At 32.2% G+C, this 18,589-nt stretch overlaps 2 protein-coding genes and 3 long non-coding RNA genes across 10 annotated transcripts; 2 read left to right on the top strand and 3 right to left on the bottom strand.

Annotated features, from left to right (window-relative positions):
• Window positions 1-3,069: 3,069 nt before the first annotated feature.
• On the bottom strand, window positions 3,070-4,562 carry LOC112419001 (uncharacterized). The gene is made up of 2 exons (XR_003009005.2): window positions 4,438-4,562; window positions 3,070-4,345 (listed from the first exon to the last, which is right to left on the bottom strand). It is a non-coding gene; the product is annotated as an uncharacterized lncRNA (long non-coding RNA).
• Window positions 4,563-6,194: 1,632 nt separating this feature from the next.
• Window positions 6,195-9,116, bottom strand: LOC25487146 (uncharacterized). Of its 6 annotated transcripts, XM_039830672.1 has the most exons (4): window positions 8,748-9,116; window positions 7,341-7,437; window positions 6,843-6,870; window positions 6,195-6,729 (listed from the first exon to the last, which is right to left on the bottom strand). In XM_039830672.1, the coding sequence occupies exons 1-4, from the start codon at window positions 8,791-8,793 to the stop codon at window positions 6,448-6,450; spliced, it is 453 nt and encodes a 150-aa protein (XP_039686606.1). In that variant the 5' UTR covers window positions 8,794-9,116; the 3' UTR covers window positions 6,195-6,447. The 6 variants fall into 6 exon arrangements, with proteins under 6 accessions (XP_039686606.1, XP_024631435.1, XP_024631434.1 ...); XM_024775667.2 differs by lacking the exon at window positions 6,843-6,870 and having other exon boundaries at window positions 6,200-6,581; window positions 6,658-6,729; window positions 7,341-9,110; XM_024775666.2 differs by lacking the exon at window positions 6,843-6,870 and having other exon boundaries at window positions 6,202-6,729; window positions 7,341-7,427; window positions 8,748-9,109.
• Window positions 9,117-9,404: 288 nt separating this feature from the next.
• On the top strand, window positions 9,405-10,120 carry LOC120578080 (uncharacterized). Its single transcript, XR_005644014.1, has 2 exons — window positions 9,405-9,659; window positions 9,750-10,120. It is a non-coding gene; the product is annotated as an uncharacterized lncRNA (long non-coding RNA).
• A 1,814-nt stretch (window positions 10,121-11,934) lies between these two features.
• On the top strand, window positions 11,935-12,614 carry LOC112419000 (uncharacterized). Its single transcript, XR_003009004.2, has 2 exons — window positions 11,935-12,283; window positions 12,376-12,614. It is a non-coding gene; the product is annotated as an uncharacterized lncRNA (long non-coding RNA).
• An 844-nt stretch (window positions 12,615-13,458) lies between these two features.
• Window positions 13,459-16,606, bottom strand: LOC25487145 (probable LRR receptor-like serine/threonine-protein kinase At3g47570). Its single transcript, XM_024775662.2, has 2 exons — window positions 13,975-16,606; window positions 13,459-13,823 (listed from the first exon to the last, which is right to left on the bottom strand). Exons 1-2 carry the CDS (start codon window positions 16,604-16,606, stop codon window positions 13,459-13,461), a joined length of 2,997 nt encoding a protein of 998 aa, XP_024631430.2.
• Between the last annotated feature and the right edge of the window lie 1,983 nt (window positions 16,607-18,589).

Here is an 18,589-nt window from a genome sequence, read left to right as displayed (position 1 = left end):
TCGTCGGCAAATCAATCATGTCTTTACTTTCGCCACTCGTCGGCAAATCAATCATGTCTTTACTTTCACCACTCGTCGGCAATCAATCATGTCTTTACTTTCGTCTTGAAACAATGTTAACAAACATTATCATTCATAGTTCAGTTGTTCCAAGTTATCTCACAGCAATCTTAAGCATTACCTATCATTTCTTTCCCCAGTGATATTTATCCAATTGTCCCCCAATCAGTCTTTTATGCATCATCTTTACATTCATGCTTGTATCATGTGCAGTCATATCATCACATTCATCAGCATCGCATATCTGGCATTTCAAACGGTCCAAATTGGCGTCTTTTTATATTTAAGTCTCTTCGACCCTTTGGTTTAAAAGTTTTCCCTTTTAAAACCTTCGTGACGAAGAAACTTAAATAGGGGCATCTGTCATACCCCAAATTTGGACCATTTAAAATCTTTTTGTCCATATTTAAAAATAGTCCACATTCTCTTCTATTTGTTTTTTTTACCATTTAAAACTCGTGTTTTTCTTCTTTAATCATTTAAAAAACTTTTATCTGCATTTTTATAACTGTTGGAGCGCATTTTATAATCTTGTTAGTCATAATAATCAAGTCATTTTAAAAGGTTTAATCATATTTTAAAAATCGCGTCCTTTTAATCATTTCAACCGAAATTTCGGCAGGGAGGATACTTTGAAGTACCTCATGTCAGGTTTCGAAGGGACTTTTTATTTTTTTATATTTTAGTTTGTTTATTAGTATTTTTATTTTATTAATTTTTTTTTTTTAAAAAAAAAAACAAAGAAAGGAAAGTCACGTGAGTGACTTTCTTTCTTCCTTCCTCTTTTCTTTTCTTTTTCTTATTTATTTATTTATTTCTTTGTTAAAGTCTTTTTCTCCAAGTCTCAGCTGCAGGGGCATTTTGGTCTTTGTTTTGTACCAGAGCCAACCCTAATTTGTCACTATAAAAACCCTGTCAATCATTGGGAAATGGGTCAGAGAAAAAATCACTGTAGCAGCTGCAGCAACCACCATCAGAAACCCTAATCTTTCATCTCTCCCAACTTTTTCAGATCAAAGAAAAATAAAAAATACACAACAATCATCATGAATATTCATAGCCATGCATCATGAACATTATCCTCTTCCATTCCAGGAACCAAAATTCTTCATAATAATAAACCAACAAAAACACTTTCTCACAAAAATCATCAATAAACAAGTCACATAACACCACAATCACAAACAACATCACACAATCACAACAAAAAAAAAAACTTGCGCCGGACCGGATTCAAGGGAGGAAACCGAACCGGAAAAGGAAAGAAACGGAACGGAGAAAGCCACCAGACCAAAGGGAGAAAACCGGATCGGAGAGAGAGAGAGAGGTAGTTTTTTTTTGCTCATTTTCTTTGAATATTCTTTGTTAGATCTAGGCTTGTAGAAGCTTGTTTTCAAAAATCTAAGTTGGGATTCATGCAAAACAAGAAAAAGGATTTCTAAAAACGTAAAAAAATTTCAAAACGGAGGAGTTTTGGTTGCTCCGGCGCGGCGGCGCCGCCTGTTGGCCGGCAGCCACCACGCCGGAAAGTCATAGCTTGGCCGGAGAAGAAGGCTGCAATTGCAGACCTTCTCTCACTAGAAATTTTTAGAGAGAGGGAGGAAAGGAAAAATAGAAAAAACCGGTCCCTATTGCCTTTTATAAGCATGTGTGAACCGGTCTGGTTCACTTGAACCGGACCGGTCCATTTGATTCCTTTCACCTTTCTTTCTAAACCTTTAGATCCTTTTCTTTTTTTAATCCGACGGTCTAGATTAGTTCCTGTTGAGTCATTTTTTTTATTTCCTTTTGTCTTTATTTTTAAATACTATTTTTACATTTTTTTGACATTTTTGTGCTTAGAAAAAATTCCAAAAAAAATATTTTTCTCACTATTTTAATTTTCTCTAATTTTAAAAATCCATCCTATTTGTTTTCTTTTAATTTTTTTGTTTATTTCTTATATGATGATATTAATTATTATTTGTCTTAATTCTTGCTCATTATTTCTTATGTCTCATTCATCATAATATTTCTTGTGATTACTAACCATTTAATTTTTGTCTTGAATCATAGCATACACATTTAATTTTCCCATCATTTTATTTTGTCATTGACTTAGTGTGTATAAATAGGAAATTGATGTAATTTTATTTCTTGCATTTTTATTTTGGCATAAAGGCCTTAGGGTTGTATTTAGGAATTGATGTAATAATGTAGGTAACACAAGCACCGACACATGCACCGACACTACCACATTTTTATTTACCGCTTTCCGTTAGTTTTTTTTTTACGACGTTACGTTAGTTTTCACCGTTAGTTTAGAAAAATCATTTTCTCAAAAAAAAAATCGAATATGCGGAACTTCAAAAATCATTTTCTTAATAACATTTTTCCTTTATTTTCTTAATCAAATTCTCAATCAATTTTAATTCAACTTCAATCATTTTCAAAATTTAAAATCAATCAACCTCACTTGTTTTCTTTATCTCATGCCTTGAGGCCTCTTTCTCTTCTTAAAACCCATTTTCGAAAAATCTTAAAATCAACCTAACCCACCAAAGAAATTCTTGAGTGGAACTACGTCGGTTTTGATCCCTTTCCCAAAAAGGGTACGTAGGCAGAGGACATGTCCTTCCAAATCAAATAAAAATAACCAAAAACATACTTCTTCTCCCTCCATTCTTTCACTTAGATTTTAGGTAATATTTTTTCAAATAAACAAGTAGTTTAGCACAAGATAATCTAAGTAAGAGGTTCCTATGGAATACCATAGACGCTTAGGATGCTAACACCTTCCCTTCGCGTAACCAACCCCCGAATCCAAAGTCTCGAAAGGGTTTTTACTCATTTTTTCCCTTCCCAAGAATAAAAATCGAGAGTTCAAAGATCGACGATTCAAATCAATTAATGGTTTGACATCCGAAAATCGCGAGCACAATTAGGTATGTCATCTTCCTAAGTATCGTTACCTAATGATTATTCGCTCCAGAGGAGACAAATCTTACGTAATAGGAAAATTCAATAGGATTAAAAAAAACTGAATAAAGAATTTGAATTAAATAATCCAACAAACAAAATAGAAGTTAATCTTAAAACTCTAGCCTAAAAAGGTTTAGTTACTCATGGTAACTAAAGACAAATTACAATAGAAATAAAACACACCCTAGAGACTTTGAGTGGGGAGAGAGACTCCTCCCTTGAAGCTCCTAGTTCTTGCCTTACTCTTCAACCGTTTCGTTCTGAATGGAAAATAATGAGTGAGAGGCTTAATATTTATAAGAAAGTTTCAAACTGAATTTAGGTTGAAATTTTGGCTTAAACCGCTTAAAAAGTGAAGAAAAAAAATCAATTCTGACTCGCTCTCAGCATTCCCCAGGCGCATGATTAGGAGCATAGGCATATTTTGACATGCCCTGGTGCATGGCTCATACCCTGCGCACATTTTGCATGCCCTAGGTGCATAGGTGCTACTTTCGGTGCGAAATTGTTTGTTTCTTCGTCTTTTGGGTGATTCCTTCTTATAAGATGTCTTGGAACTTGGAAACATAAGTCCTTCCTTTAAAATTTCTTCTGAGACCTCTTTAATCTTCATTCGTGGTCTTTACTAGTCTTCAAATGTTTTGCTAAGCTGATTTGCATGATTTCTTCTTGAACTACATCATAACACCCTAGAATTGCTATGTTTCGGGGGAAACTATAGTTGCATGATTCAATATAGAAAACATTACACTGTCCCGAAAACCATAAGCAATTGTTCTAATAATTCTTTATTTTTGATGAAAAATGACAAAAAAATACTTGAAAAACATGTTATGAATAATGTAAGACTGCCTATCATCACCTTCTCTGAACCCTTTACTTACTTGGGCGTCGGAGCAATTGTAGGTACACAAACCCCCCTTGTCTCACTGGACTGATGATCAACCTACCTCACCAGAATCACCGTAGTTCAAGAGAACCTGGCTCACTGCAGATCAACCTTTGAAGGTGGCAGATTCAAGCAACTCAACCATCCTCTTATAACCAACCGGATCAACAATAATATACTTGTGTAAAATAACAATACACATTTGACCATGTCAAAGAAACATAAATAAAAGTTTGAAGGAAATTATAAGAGTACTAATATTATGATGTTCAAATTTAGTTATACGGATACAAGTTGTATATAATTATTCTTCAACTTATTTTTATATTTACAAGCATTTACAAGAACCATCAATACACCACACAATTTGTGAAAGTTCACACATATCTACCGGGCAATCAACTCGTGTTTTGCATGGAATAATATTTGGAATGTCTAATAAAAATAAAATAAATTTGATTAAAATGTGATGGAATATTTTGTATAACATAAATTAGATATTTTAAAATAGCTGGAAAATGACTTACCAATTTTGGTTAGGACAAAAAATACATAAAGAAAGATAATGGGTGCATAAAACAAATATGGAATATGAGCCATATTTTTTCTCCTTGTAATAAGTAAAAAAATGTTTGATCACTTTATAGAAAAGTTTTTATGTTTGGTCACTTAAGAGTTACATAAAACCATTAATAAAATAGGGTTTATTGTTAAATGTCTCTACGCTACATCAATGTGTTGTGTTTGTCTTTTTCAAACTATATATTTATTCCCTTTTTAATATTTCATGATAGACAACGAAAATATATTAAAAGAAAAATAATGATGAATGGTAAAAATAAAAAACTATTTGTAGACAACGAAGAGGTGATCGATAACACATTTATTTAAAAATTAAAAATACCATAGTATAATTTTTTTATTGACAAAATTATTGCTAACATTAGATTTCAAAACTGAAACTTTATGTTTGTACATAGCAGAATTGAACTTGTACAAAATACTTGAAGTTAAATTAAAGATTCACATTCCTAAAAAAAATTAATATTCACATCAATTACGCCAGTTTAAATAAAGAAGCAATGTAAGGTCCTTAATAGGTCGGCATACAATACCCACGCGCTAAAGGTGATCCTCCTACCACTTCTTATAATGAAGATATTTTTTTCGAATGGGCATGGTGAGGATTTTTTAGAGACCGGGTTGGCCTCCGTTCCTTATGTCTCTGGTTTGTTTATGTTTTTCTGTTTTATTTTGCAGGTTCTGGTTTGGTCCCTCCGCTTGTACCATTTTCTCTTTTTTAATAAAATTTTATGAGCTTGGTGGCAGAGGTGGAGGTAGTTTTGGAGTGCCATCTTAGTTGAGATGTCTTGACGCCTCCTACTGTCAGTCTTCCATTGCTTTTGATTCAGGAAAAACAAAAAAACAAAAAAGGTGAAAAGTTTAAAGAGATACCATTGAAATCCTAAACTAGAAAAAGAAACAAATATCCCATTGAGTTTGCAAATATGGATATCATGACTAGCTTAAGTGTACAAGTGACTTGATAAAACCTGCAAAGGACAATACATCCATTTGTTTATGTAAAATATTAGGAGGGTTTATGGTTTATACTATCATACTACATTAGTGATCAATCTTGATAAGAAATCTTAAACCTAAACTATGAAAGCAACACACAAACAACAAAGCACAACGGAACATGCAAACATGACATAGTAAACATTAGAAGATACTAAGACTTGGCTGTAGTGCATGGTTACGGCCAGAGCCTCCATAGCTACAACAAATCAGTGAGAAACACTTCAAAATTCGTCTTCATAAGTTCTTAAACCTAATCAAGTAGTAAAATTTATAAAGTTTGTCTCTTGCATGTATTGCGGAATCCTAATCATCGTCAAAACTCTAAAACAAACTCTTTACTTTTCTGCAAACAACTACGACTCACACATTGTGCACACTTGTATCAATAGCTTTATAGAGATTGACATGAGCGTACATGACGTCTTGTATCAAGTCTCCAAACTAACTTACCGACATTGTTAAACACATAGTTCAAAATGAGGTTAAAAAATCCAAGGAGTTAGAGGATGTACGGGTCAATTATGGTGACAATTCAGTCGTCAACACTCCACAAGGGGTATAAGAGAACTAAAATATCGATAAAGATATTCCTACTTGGATTTTCCCAAATCATCAACTTTCATGCCACCACATTTAAAACGCGCTACATCATGTGCGAAAATTGGGGCTGGGGGAAACACATTAAACATTCAACATTTAAGTATATTTTTTATAAATATCCACTTTGATCAATAGGAACGAAAACACATTGAATGTAATAAAATGAAGTAACATTTGAACACAATTTGAGACAACTACTTTTAGATAAACATAAATATAATCTTGCTACCATTGTACTTTGGCCAAAAATATCAGAGTCATCATCTCTGAACAATTACTTGCATGTACAAATTCACACTGCAAAATACATTAATCAAAAAACATTGTAGATTTATACTACTTGCTTCATTAACCTAATCATAGGAAAATTCAACAACAGCAAAAGAGAAACCTTTCTTAAATGAGAATAGATTCTCCTTAAAATCTTCCATGACTTTGGATTTGCCCAGTTCTTGACTAGCAAGGGAGAAACTCATCCTCTCAAGCACTGTACCATTTTCCATAAAAAATTTAGATAAACACAACTCATGCTTATATCCATTAACTCTTCCAAATTTCACAACCTTAAGTGTGGATGTCAAACAATCTCGCACAACAGCAGAATTCAGAAGCTCCTTATTGAATCTAAATATTCCCTGATGATTAATCATCAAATAAAGTTTGAATCAGACTTGCAAAGGCAAAAGTATAAATATATTTGGGAAAAAAAAACGAAATTTGATTAGAGAAGTTAGGATAAAAAAACTACTTGACTTTGTGCTGTAGCACCGACACCTCTGACCGAAAGCATGTCCGATGTACGGACATGACACCGACACATGTGACAACATAACATTCAATTAATTCATTTTCTCAAATAATGATGAATGGTAAAAATAAGAAACTTATTTGTGTATTGCAACATATATGAAAATTATGAAATACAACTTCAATCTCCATTCAAAACAAATTTCTGCCAAAAATATAGATCTCTCCTAAAACTAGCTATGTGAAAACATGTGCCTAAAATTTAGACGAACACTTAATTTATAAAAGTATAATCAACATTTGAATCAAATCATTATATTCATGATTTCTACAATAAAATCTTAATTCAATTATTTGCGTAGGAAACAATAAAATCGACAAGTTCTCAATTGGTGCTGATTAACACTATGTTCTTGACTACATTATAAAATATAAAGTACTTAAGGTTTGGCTAAACCAAATATATTCAGTATTAGAAAGGGTTGAATAGCATGCTTACCTCAGACCCGTCAAATGTGATAGATTTCGCTTGACTGAACTGATTGAGAAGCGCAAAAGCACGTAGTCCTGCTTCTGGAGTTCCATCCTGCCACTTACTTAGCTTTATATTAGCACAAGCATTTTTAGCTATCGATGGATCTGACAGAATTACGGGCTGTGATATAGCATAGCCATCAAAAGTAAATTCTTTCAGATGACAATCAGAAAATTCGATTTGACAACTACACGGCTCATGAAATGATGGGGTATGGTCTTGCACCATGTGAATGTTTTCAAGTAGAGGTGCTTTTACAATGACCACCTAACCTAACCAATCACAGTTTCTTGTCACGAGCGTTTCGAGGACTGGTAAAGTAAGGCTCAGATAGCCAGATAAGGAGCAATTGGTATCTATTCCACGCAGCCTAACAACTTTTAGGCTTCCAATTCATCTAAAAAGATGGAGTTGAAAAGAGATTGAGATGCAAGACCAGAGAAGGCCCATTCAAATCTCGAACTTCTCATGCGTAGTTAGACCGCTTAATTTCTCATGAGCAGATAAAATCATGAGCACGCCCCTCATTTCTCATGCGTAGTTAGACCGCTTGATTTGGAAGGATGAAAAGCATGGGAAATATTATGTAAAGAGTGCTTATCGTTTTTGTGTCGAGGAACTCTTCGATTCTTCTTACCTTCACCGTCCCGGTAATTGGTCCGGAATTTGGAAGCTTAAAGTACCTCCTAAGGTTCAAAACTTAGTCTGGAGGATGTGTAGGGGTTGTTTACCTACGAGAATCCGACTTCATGACAAAGGTGTGCAGTGCCCTTTGCATTGCGTTAGCTGTGTTTCCACTCATGAGGATCTGGCGCATTTATTCTTTACTTGTCCGTTTGCTATCCAAGTATGGCGCTTGTCGGGACTTTGGTCTCTAAGGGTGAATCCAAGAGTGGTTGGGCAGCACATTCTCTTCTAGGGCATTTTTCTTTTCTTTTATTATTTATACATTTTTTCGTTTTTCCTTGAGAGAGAAGAGAAAGGAGTTTTTTTTTAATTTTTTTTTTAATTAAAGCATTACACATGTGACATTTTTATTTATTTTTAAATTGAAAATAACGCATGTGGCATCCACATGTGCGATGACTTGGTTAAAATTGACATGGGGGCCAAAACTGCAAAATGGACTATATACTTAGGGTTCAAAACTACTATTAAGCCTAATATTTTTAAGTAATGTCTTGGATCAAAATCTGAACATCACAGAAAACTAGTTTTCCACATAAGACACGGCTAGTCTGAGGTTTTAAGAAAAATAGTGTCACATGAGAGCAAGTGAGTGTTCAAAACGGTACCTTCAAAATGCACTTCAATTCTCAAGTTAGAATTTGAGTAAGAAGTATAGTGTTTTGAGGGGGAATGTAATTGTACCTTCAAGGACATGAAAAGTCATCTTTTGTAGGTGTGGAACGGACATCCACGGAGTGATAGATGAAAGTTGTTTGTTTGCGATTACAAACGACGAGGTGTGGAAGAGACGTTACGATTCTCGAAGAATTTGATGTCCCTAACAGTTGAGCACACCTCCCATGCAAGACGAGGGTGCGAACAATGTTCTTGGGTTTTAATGGACTGAGCCTAGTCAAGAACATGATTTTAATTAATGATGTCTTAGAAATGATTTTTGAATCTACCTGCTTACACCTATGAATATACCCTCCTACTTGGCTTTTTTAATCCAAAAAATTGTGGGTTACCTATTAGAAATTTTTTCCTTCCTCTAAAATTTATTCTCTCCTGATTATATTTTCCAATTAATTCTTGGCGAAAAGATATAAGCAACTTTCAGTAAAAATAATTGTTAATGGTAACTGATCAATTGAGTTAAAAATTTTATCTCTAATAGAAGGAGCCAATAGAAAACAATTTTATGATTTCACCCTCATTTATCGTGAAGGGTTAGGAAAAAAATTATTAAGGTGGAGTGATCAATTGAGTGCGTTAAAGGGTTAGACATAATTCATTGATATACTTAAGAGATATTTAATTATCATTTAGTTTTTGGAAGGATTGATATTATAATTCGTTGATGTATTAAAGAGACATTTAATTATCGATTTATTTTTCTGAAGGAGTTTTATTTTAAGTTCAAGCAACTAATTGAGTAAAATAAAATTATTTAATGTAAGTAAATAGAAATGATGTTTTCTATATTATAAATTGATCAAAAAAAATTCTATTAATTTGTCATAAGCAAAGAGGGAAAAAATATGGCTGAATTTATCAAATTTGTTAGTGTTATCATTCTCTTAATTTCCCTATTTGTTGTAATGGTCGATGGTGGTACGTCTCTTTTCTCATTCTTTAGAAAAAGTTGTTAATCTTTTCATTCCTTTTCGTAACATGCCTTTATTTGTGTTGTTTACATCGCAGGATTTGAAAGTTACTGCACTTCTGATAGTGAGTGTGAGTCTTACTGTTCAGATCCAAAATATGCGATGTGCTTGGTCAATAGATGTATATGCGACTATACATAAGTTAGGAGTAACGTTTCTACTCACCAAAATTTGTTTAGGAAAATGTTTTTTTTTCGTTGTAAAGTATACATTTTTTAGCGAAAAAAGTGTCGTTACATGTCGCGGATATAAGTTTTGTTATGAAATGTTAGACCCATCATTTTAGAGAAATTACTCATCTTAAGATTTAATTTTTTGTCATGTATTGCTTTTCTAGCCGTTTGTTTGTTGAAACCTGTCGTAAATGTACTTATATAAATAAGTGTTCTATTTTTCACAAGTTACTAATTGGTTCATATTCATATTGATTCCTAAAAAGAAAACTTATTCATACTGCTCCGAAAAATGTGAAATCAGGTAAAATATATCTAATGTTTACATTTTTGACGGACTTCGACTGCCTTAAAAATTTAAAAGGATGAGAGTTTGAACTCGTTATATTTTTTTTAAGTTGTGGTGTGAAAATTTTGTCGTGGAGTAACTTATTTACGAGCCAGCGAATAAAGTTATTATCGACAAAATTATTTTAAGAATTTCCTATTATCATAAAATATGGCTATCCCAACAATATTATCTATAATATGTACAAAGGGATATGAGATTTTGGGTTTACTTTTTTGTTATTCTAGTTACACCCTTAAACCATTTTCTTATATTAATGTTATATTGTTGGTGTTATTAAAAAATATAAGAGTTTATATTATATTTGTTAAGTTACTGTTGTGATTGAAAAAGATAGTATTTTGGGTTTATTACATTTTGAAAGTCACAAATATTTGTACTTATATAATAAATCAAAATCAAATTTTCATATAAAATATTGTTCGTAATTTACATGTGTTAGCGCCATAAAAAAAACAGAGTTCCAGTTTTTCTACTTTTAGGCGGAGGGGTAGAATATGTTATTGAGAGCTATTTAAGTGGGAAGTGTTGAGAACATTTCCCCTTTTCTTCTTCCTCTTCTCCTCAAACTCGAAAGTTTCTCTCATCTCTCCTAAAAAATTATTCTATGAGTTGGTTAGGAAACTTGAACTTAAATCCTTAATTTTTTTTCAACGGGGTCCAAGCTTTCTTCTGAAAATATTTGTGAATCAATGTTTCTTAATTCCCTCATATTTGTATTTCGAATAAACTAAATTTTCTGGAGAAAAATCATTTTCCTCCCACTCCTTTTCTTGGCTGATCCATTTTTCATGAGTTGATGGAGTTGGATGTGATGGTCATTGAGTAATGTAACAAAATGCATCCCTTTATTTTTCTCTAATTGGCCGAAGCTCATAGAGGTTTTTGTGATTGTTTAATTTTAACCTTTTATTGCTTAAAATATTGTTATTTGAGTTTTTAATGTATAAACCTTTGATTGATCTTTCATACTTGATGAATTTGTTGTTTAAAAATTAAAGTCTTCATGACAAAATTTATATCTAAGATTGGGTTTAGAAGAAGCAACTTTCTTAAAAAAAAATGTTAATGTTAAGTGATCAATTGATTTAAAAAAAAATATATGATGGAAGGAACCTATAGAAAACAAAAAGAAATAATATATTTTCCTTTTAGGATTTCACCCTCATTTATCACGAAGGGTTATTTAAAAATTATTAAGGTGAAGCGATCGATTGAGTGCGTTAAAAGGTTAAACATAATTTTTGGATTTCATCCGTTAAAAGGTTAAACATAATTTTTGGATTTCATCCCAATGCTAACCGGGGGCACCGGATAAAGAACAATTAATAAGCAATAAATAAATAGATCTCACTTGATTTATCTTAATTAAAATGTAAAATATTTCAACTAATTAAAATTAATAAATGTTATATTCAATATTTCTGCCATCATCAATACCATATTCATTTTTTTTTTATCTTTCAAAAAATAAAATACTCAATCTTTTTTTTTTACGCTATGTTCAATTTATTAGGTATTATTTAAAAAAAAAAATTGTTCTTTTGTTTACATCTTGTCTTTATGTTTTTTTTTTTATATTATTGTTTTTATTTGTAGATGATAAATAACATAATTGATGATGTTAGTGCTACAAAAACAAACAATAAATACAACTATATCTTATTTTAATTAGATGACTTATATCTCACTTTAATTTATGTAAAACAATTGAGATTCATTTATTTATTGCCTATTTATTATTTTTTATCCAGTGTCCCGGGGGCACCGGTTAGCAACACCATATTATAATTCATTGATGTACTTAACAGGCATTTAATTATCTATTTATTTTTTGGAAGGAGTTTTAAGTTAAAGAAACTAATGGGTAAAAAAAAAACCTTATTTAATATAAGTAAATAGAAAGGTTGTTTTGCATATTATAAATTGATCAAACAATTTTCTAGTCATTTGACATATGCTAAAGAGGAAAAAATATGGCTGAATTTATCAAATTTGTTAGTGTTATCATTATCTCAATTTCCCTATGTTTTGTCATAGTCAATGGTGGTACGTCTCTTTTTTCATTCTTTTGAAAGAGTTGGTTTAATCTTTTCATTCCTTTTTGTAACATGCCTTTATTTGTGTTGTTTACATAGCAGGATTTGAACGTTGCTGCACCTATAATAGTGAGTGTGGGCCTTACTGTTCTGATCCAATATATGGGATGTGCTGGGTCAATAATGTAGATGCGTATTCATAAGTTTTTGAGGGAAGTTAAGAGCTAACTTGGATGTGATAGCTTTTCTTGGCGATTACTATGGGATGGGATAGGGTTTTTACCCACCAAAATTTGTTTATGAAAAATATTTTTATTTTATACATATATATTTCCGTGGTACTTCATGAATTTATGAATCTCCTATGAGATGCATTTATGTATTCCGAAAAGAAACATAAAATATCAAAGAACACCTTATCCTTAGAATTGAATTTAACATAAAATAAAGAAAAATATAGGGAATGTTTATGATTTAGTATTATGATGAAAAAAAAACTATCAAAACTTTAAACCAACAAATATTTCTCTCAAAACCTTATTTCTTCGGGATAATCAAAACTAAAAATTAGATTAATAATTGCATAAACTCTATATGGATCGACATTCTTTTTACGAATCGATAGAACCGTACACTTGCGGATTTGTATTATAATAAAAATCACACCATCAAAATACTAATATAGTTGAATCCACAATGATATACACCTAATGCCTCTAATAAATGCAAGATTGCCGTCACAAACCACACCAACTTGTTTAATTTTGTAACGCTTTAATTTGAATGCTACATGATAAAGCTAAGAAATCTTGAAACACTTTTGATGTTAATTTCTACTTTTTATAATGCAACCAAAGTATACTGTTCTCAGCTCAGGCTAACCTAGTGAGGCAATACAATCATCTAATTGTTTAGCCATATAGAACCAATGTATAGAAAAATGGAACACAGAGTGAAATTTTCAGATATTCATAAATATCACATTTTTCTTATCTAATTTCAAACAATGATATTAAAAACTAGTTTTCATAAACCAAAATTGTATTACTTGCATATAAACTAACAATTTTTCGAAACAATACTATGTATTTAATGCATTTGACTAGAAATACAAATCATTTTCCCAATACAAAGAAATTGTAGTTCAAAGTAATGCAACATAAACACCTTATTGATGGCTAGAGACTAGTCATATTTTCTTGTGAACACAAGCAACGGATCCTCGCATGGAAACATTGATTTGATTTCATTCAACTTTGCTATAACATCTTTTATCGGCATTCGATAAGATGGAAACTCTTCAGAACATGCAACTCCAATTATAGCAAACATCACTAAGCAATTCCTAATCTTGTTTTCCACAATCCCTGTCTCATCTTCAGCAAATGGCAAAAGCAAATGTGAATCTACTATCTCAAAGATTCCATCTGGAACATTTCTAATAGAAGACATGCTATTTGTTGGTCTCTTTCCAGTGAGCATTTCTAATAGAAGAATTCCGTAGCTGTAGATATCACCATGAGGTGATACTTGGCCACCCGCTCCATACTCTTCACAAACAATAACATCAACAGTTTAGGAAAAAATGAACAAAACGAATATGTGCGCATGCGTACATATAATAAATTCTAACTCATTGATCATAAATAAAGCAATTTAAAAGTAAACAATAAATTATAATTACCAAGTGAAAGAACTTACCAGGAGGAACATATCCTATAGTTCCCTTAATTGTGGACGAATTAACTTGATCTACACTTGAATATGCTGTGGCTCCATGAATTAACCTTGCCAATCCAAAGTCTCCCAAGTGGGCTACCATGTCATCATCAAGAAGAACATTGTTTGGTTTCACATCACAGTGAACTACAACATTCTCAGTACCATTGTGAAGATAATCCAATGCATGAGCTACATCAAGAGCAATGTCAACCCTTTGTGTGAGGCTGAGATTATGAATTCCAGACTCTTCGTTATCGTGCAGAAGCTTTTCTAGACTCCCCTTAGGCATGAACTCAAAAACAATAGCCTTGAACTCGTCACCCTTATAATCTACGCTTGAACAACATGTAAGAATCTTGACAAGATTTCGGTGCTTCATCTTTCCCAAAGCTTTGCATTCAGCTGTGAAACTCTTTGTAGCTCCACGTGCTTGAAGATTCAACACCTTTACAACAATAGGTCTTTCAAAGTAAAGGAGAGATCCTTTGTAAACAGAGGCAAAGCTTCCTGTCCCTACCAAATTTGATGAAGAAAACCCATTGGTGGCCTCATGTATCTCACCATAAGTAACCCTGAAGTTCCCATTTTTCGAAGATGGTAAAGTAGGTAGCCTTTTGGACTTTCTCGCGAGAAAATAAAGAATAATCAAAACTGCGAATGAGATTAAAACGCCACCAACTACACTGCCAATGATAAGTTTCCTTTTGAAAGGGTTTTTATGTTTCTTGGAGGGAACCTTAAAACATGGAGGAAGCTTCAATGGAGATATTCCTCCACAAAGGTTCTTGTTTCCTGTTAGTAAAATTGCTGAAACATTGCTAAATACACCTCCTTTTGGAAACTCGCCATAGAGATTGTTAAAAGACAAGTCTAAACTATTCAAATATGTTAGATTTTCTAGTTCAGAGGGGATGATGCCTGAGAAATTATTTTCAGAAAGGTTTAATTTTTCAAGGGACCTTAAAGAGGAACCGAAGAACAAAGGTATAGCTCCATGGAAGAAGTTTCCTCCCAACCAAAGTTCTGTCAATGCTATGCAAGAAGCTAAATCCTTAGGAATTTCACCAGACAACTTATTCAAGCTTAGATCCAATTGAGAAAGTTGCTTCAAGTTACCAAATTCTGAAGGAATGGGGCCGGTCAATAAGTTGTTAGACAAGTCAAAAAATATTAAAGCATCTAGATAGCCAAATGTTTGATTGAGTATATCACCACTCAATTTGTTACTATTAAAATATAATCCCTGCAATTTGGTGCAATTTCTTATGGTAAATGGAATGCTTCCTTCGAATTTATTGTTAGATAGATATATTCCATTCAAAAAAGTAAGATTGCCAATGACTAATGGAATGTTACCGATGAATTTGTTATCATCCAAAGCCAATGATCCTAGATTCTTAAGCTTTCCAATTGAATCTGGAATTGCTCCCTCAAGTAAATTATAACTAATGGTTAAGGCAACTAAACCAATTAGTTGTCCAATTGTTTTCGGGATCACTCCATATATTTGATTATACTCCATATGAAGAAATTGAAGATTAGTTGAAAAGTTTCCTATAAGATTCGGCAACACACCACCGAAATTATTGTCATAAAGATAGATCCTTGACAATTGGGTACAATTTGTTAACAATGGAAGGAAATCAAAATCATGAGATCCTCCACTCCCAAGATAATTACCTCCAATATTCAACCACTCAAGTTTATTTAATCGACCCAAAGTAAGAGGTAATGGTCCATTAATATTATTAGATGATTTATCAAACACTTGCAATCCAGTGAGGTTGGATATTGAAGACGGAAAAGTTGCGCTAATTTGGTTAGATCCTATAAAGAATCGTTCAAGATTGGGAAAAACGAGATCTATATTTGATTGAATACTACCAAATAACTTGTTTGAATCAATAGAAAACATTTGAATATTTGATAGGTTGTAGAGAGAATGAGGGATTTCACCTGACAAATTATTTACACCTAGAGACAGCCATGTCAAAACTGACAACCTACCCAAAGAATATGGTATGCTTCCTTCCAAGTGATTTTGTCGAAATGAAAGCTTTTCGAGTGATGAAAGATTTCCTAGGGAAGATGGAATAGTACCAACTAGATTATTGTGACCAAGAGACAACCAAGTAAGTTGCATCATTGACCCAAAGTATGCAGGAACTCTTCCAATGAGTTTATTGAAAGGTAAATCAATTACCTTGATATTTGTGCAGTTAGTGAGCTCTATGGGAATCTCTCCTTGAAGATTGTTGTTTCCAAAGAGAAGAACTCGCAATCGTTTCAAAAGACCAACTTGTGTTGGAATTTCACCATGCAAGTTGACATTTGAAAGGCTGAGCTTTTGAAGAAATGTTAAATTTCCCAAGGATGATCCAAGAGTGCCACCAAATGTTTGATTTTCCAAATGCAAGGCAGTGACTCTCATGTGACGACGACCACATGTAATCCCTTCCCATTCACAGAAATGTAGAGACTCATTCCATGATGGCAAATAATATGGTACACCATTTGTAAGCTTTTCCTTCAAAGCAAGCAAAGCCAGCTTATCAGTCTTTGAATTCAAAGAAAGTGCGATTGTTGCCATTGGCATGAAATACACCGACATTTGGCTAGCAAAACAGAGAAGAAGCATCATAAAAAAATTCATTTTGCTATTGGGGAATATCGTATTATTATGGGAAACGGTAAGTCAAGAATACCGTTTAGTGCACACTGTATGTGTAGCTTTGGATGTGTGTAGCTTTGAGACTTGATTAGATATATAAAGAGAAGTATGTGCAAGAGTTAATTGAAATAATTATAGGAATTGCTAGTCAAGGCTCATTCCACTAAACACGTTTCAAAATGTATAATTTAAAATTTTGATTAAGCTTCAAAATTTAATTTTCTCATTTTCTTAATATATTTAGGGTTAAATATGTTTAGTATCTAAAAATTCAGAAGTTTTTAATTTTAGTCTCTATAAAATTTTAATGGTAATTTTAGTCTTGAATAATATTATAGTTTGTACAAATAGTCCCTATTTTGATTTTTTTTTTAAATAGTTACTTTTAGTTATCCAAAAACAGAATCTAAAAAAAAAATCTAAAAAAAGCTTCAAATGAGAAGCTATTAAGAGCAACTTCTCAAAAAATATATTTTTTTTAGAGGAGAGAGAAAATATGATTTAAAAGATTGAACTAATTTTGTAACAAAAAATCATGTTTATATAATTGTATCCAAACAAACTAGATTCTTATTTTTCACAAAATCTCTAAATTATTTTATGTGAAAATCACTTTTATTTTAATCCGTAAAAAACGGACCCTTACATTAAAAAAAATTGATTTTAAATTCAAGATACATATTTTAAATGTTAATCTATTAATACTATATCCTACTTAACTTTGAAATGTTTGGACTGATATAATTTATTTTAATTATGAAAAATTAAAATTTAATTCAAGATAACCAATATCAAATTCATGATAATAAATTTCAAATTGAAATTTTAAGATAAAAAGTCCAAATTCCCACAGGAATTGGTTTTAAAATGATAATTTGTATCACTTAAGTTAATAAATGACACCCCCATGCATTTCACATTTGCATACACTATCGATGTTTCGAGGAAGGCAGAGAGCAAAATGAAAGAATGCATGGCCCGGCCATGTAAATATACGATTCAAGAATGGTCCAAGTATCTAATATGGTATAAGAGATATTTGCATACATATCTCATAACAAACACTCATTAATTCTAACAAATCAAAAGACTTAACCTTTACCAATTTTTTTTTAAATTTATAAATGTCAAATGAGTAGATATAATTCTTGCAGAGGTGATATAAGAGATATTTGAGATTACTTTGAGTGGCAGTCGCTTCTACTATCAAGGCGACCTTCTATGATTTTTGGCTTCTATCAATGAGGAGATATAATTCTTGCAGAGGATAATTGATAAAGATTGAAATTAGGGAAACCACCATTGTCATTCTTAGTAGTTTAACTTGTTGATATTAGTTCATCACTCAATTGAAAACCCTATCAAATCATATGTTACTCGTTCTTTTTGTCACTTTAGTCTATGACATTAACTCCATCAAAAACATTGACAAAACTATCCAGAAGGACCAAAATGCATACTTGTGTGGACTATGTGTTAATAGCCAACACTCGGTAGATTTAGTTCCACCTCGGATAGATAGGATTCTTCATAAGAGTTTATGAAGGTGAGACATGTAACACCCTAAACTTTAAAAGCGATAAATTACGCTAATGATACAATCGTATAAAGAATTTCGATGTTACTTCTTCAATAATTCATCAAGCATGAATAAACAGATTTCTCAAAAGATCGATGCGGAATAAAAACGTCATTACATTGACATTTAAATAAATCATCTCAACATTCATCCATATTAAAAACAAGGTATTAAAAATCTCCAACAGACATAATAAAGATAACATCAAGACCGACCTGTAATAAGAGCCTTAAAGTCTAAAACACCAAAAGCAGTAAACGAGGTAGCATCTAAGTTATCCTCATGAAACTCACCAAAGCAAAGCAAACTAGTCATGCACGCCGTCTACCCATCCATACGAATAA

Source organism: Medicago truncatula, chromosome 2, assembly GCF_003473485.1.
Source record: "Medicago truncatula cultivar Jemalong A17 chromosome 2, MtrunA17r5.0-ANR, whole genome shotgun sequence".
NCBI lineage: Eukaryota > Viridiplantae > Streptophyta > Magnoliopsida > Fabales > Fabaceae > Medicago > Medicago truncatula.
Note: the sequence above shows the minus strand (reverse complement) of the source record. Positions and strands in the feature narration are given on the sequence as shown.

Excerpts from the sequence above, each read along its gene's own strand:
- LOC25487146 (XM_024775663.2), bottom strand. The coding sequence starts at position 7,604 with ATGGTGCAAGACCATACCCCATCATTTCATGAGCCGTGTAGTTGTCAA. Across the intron at positions 6,730-7,340 it reads TCACATTTGACGGGTCTGAG|GGAATATTTAGATTCAATAA; the intron begins GTAAGCATGCTA and ends ATTAATCATCAG.
- LOC25487145 (XM_024775662.2), bottom strand. The coding sequence starts at position 16,606 with ATGTCGGTGTATTTCATGCCAATGGCAACAATCGCACTTTCTTTGAAT. Across the intron at positions 13,824-13,974 it reads TATAGGATATGTTCCTCCTG|AGTATGGAGCGGGTGGCCAA; the intron begins GTAAGTTCTTTC and ends TTGTTTGTGAAG.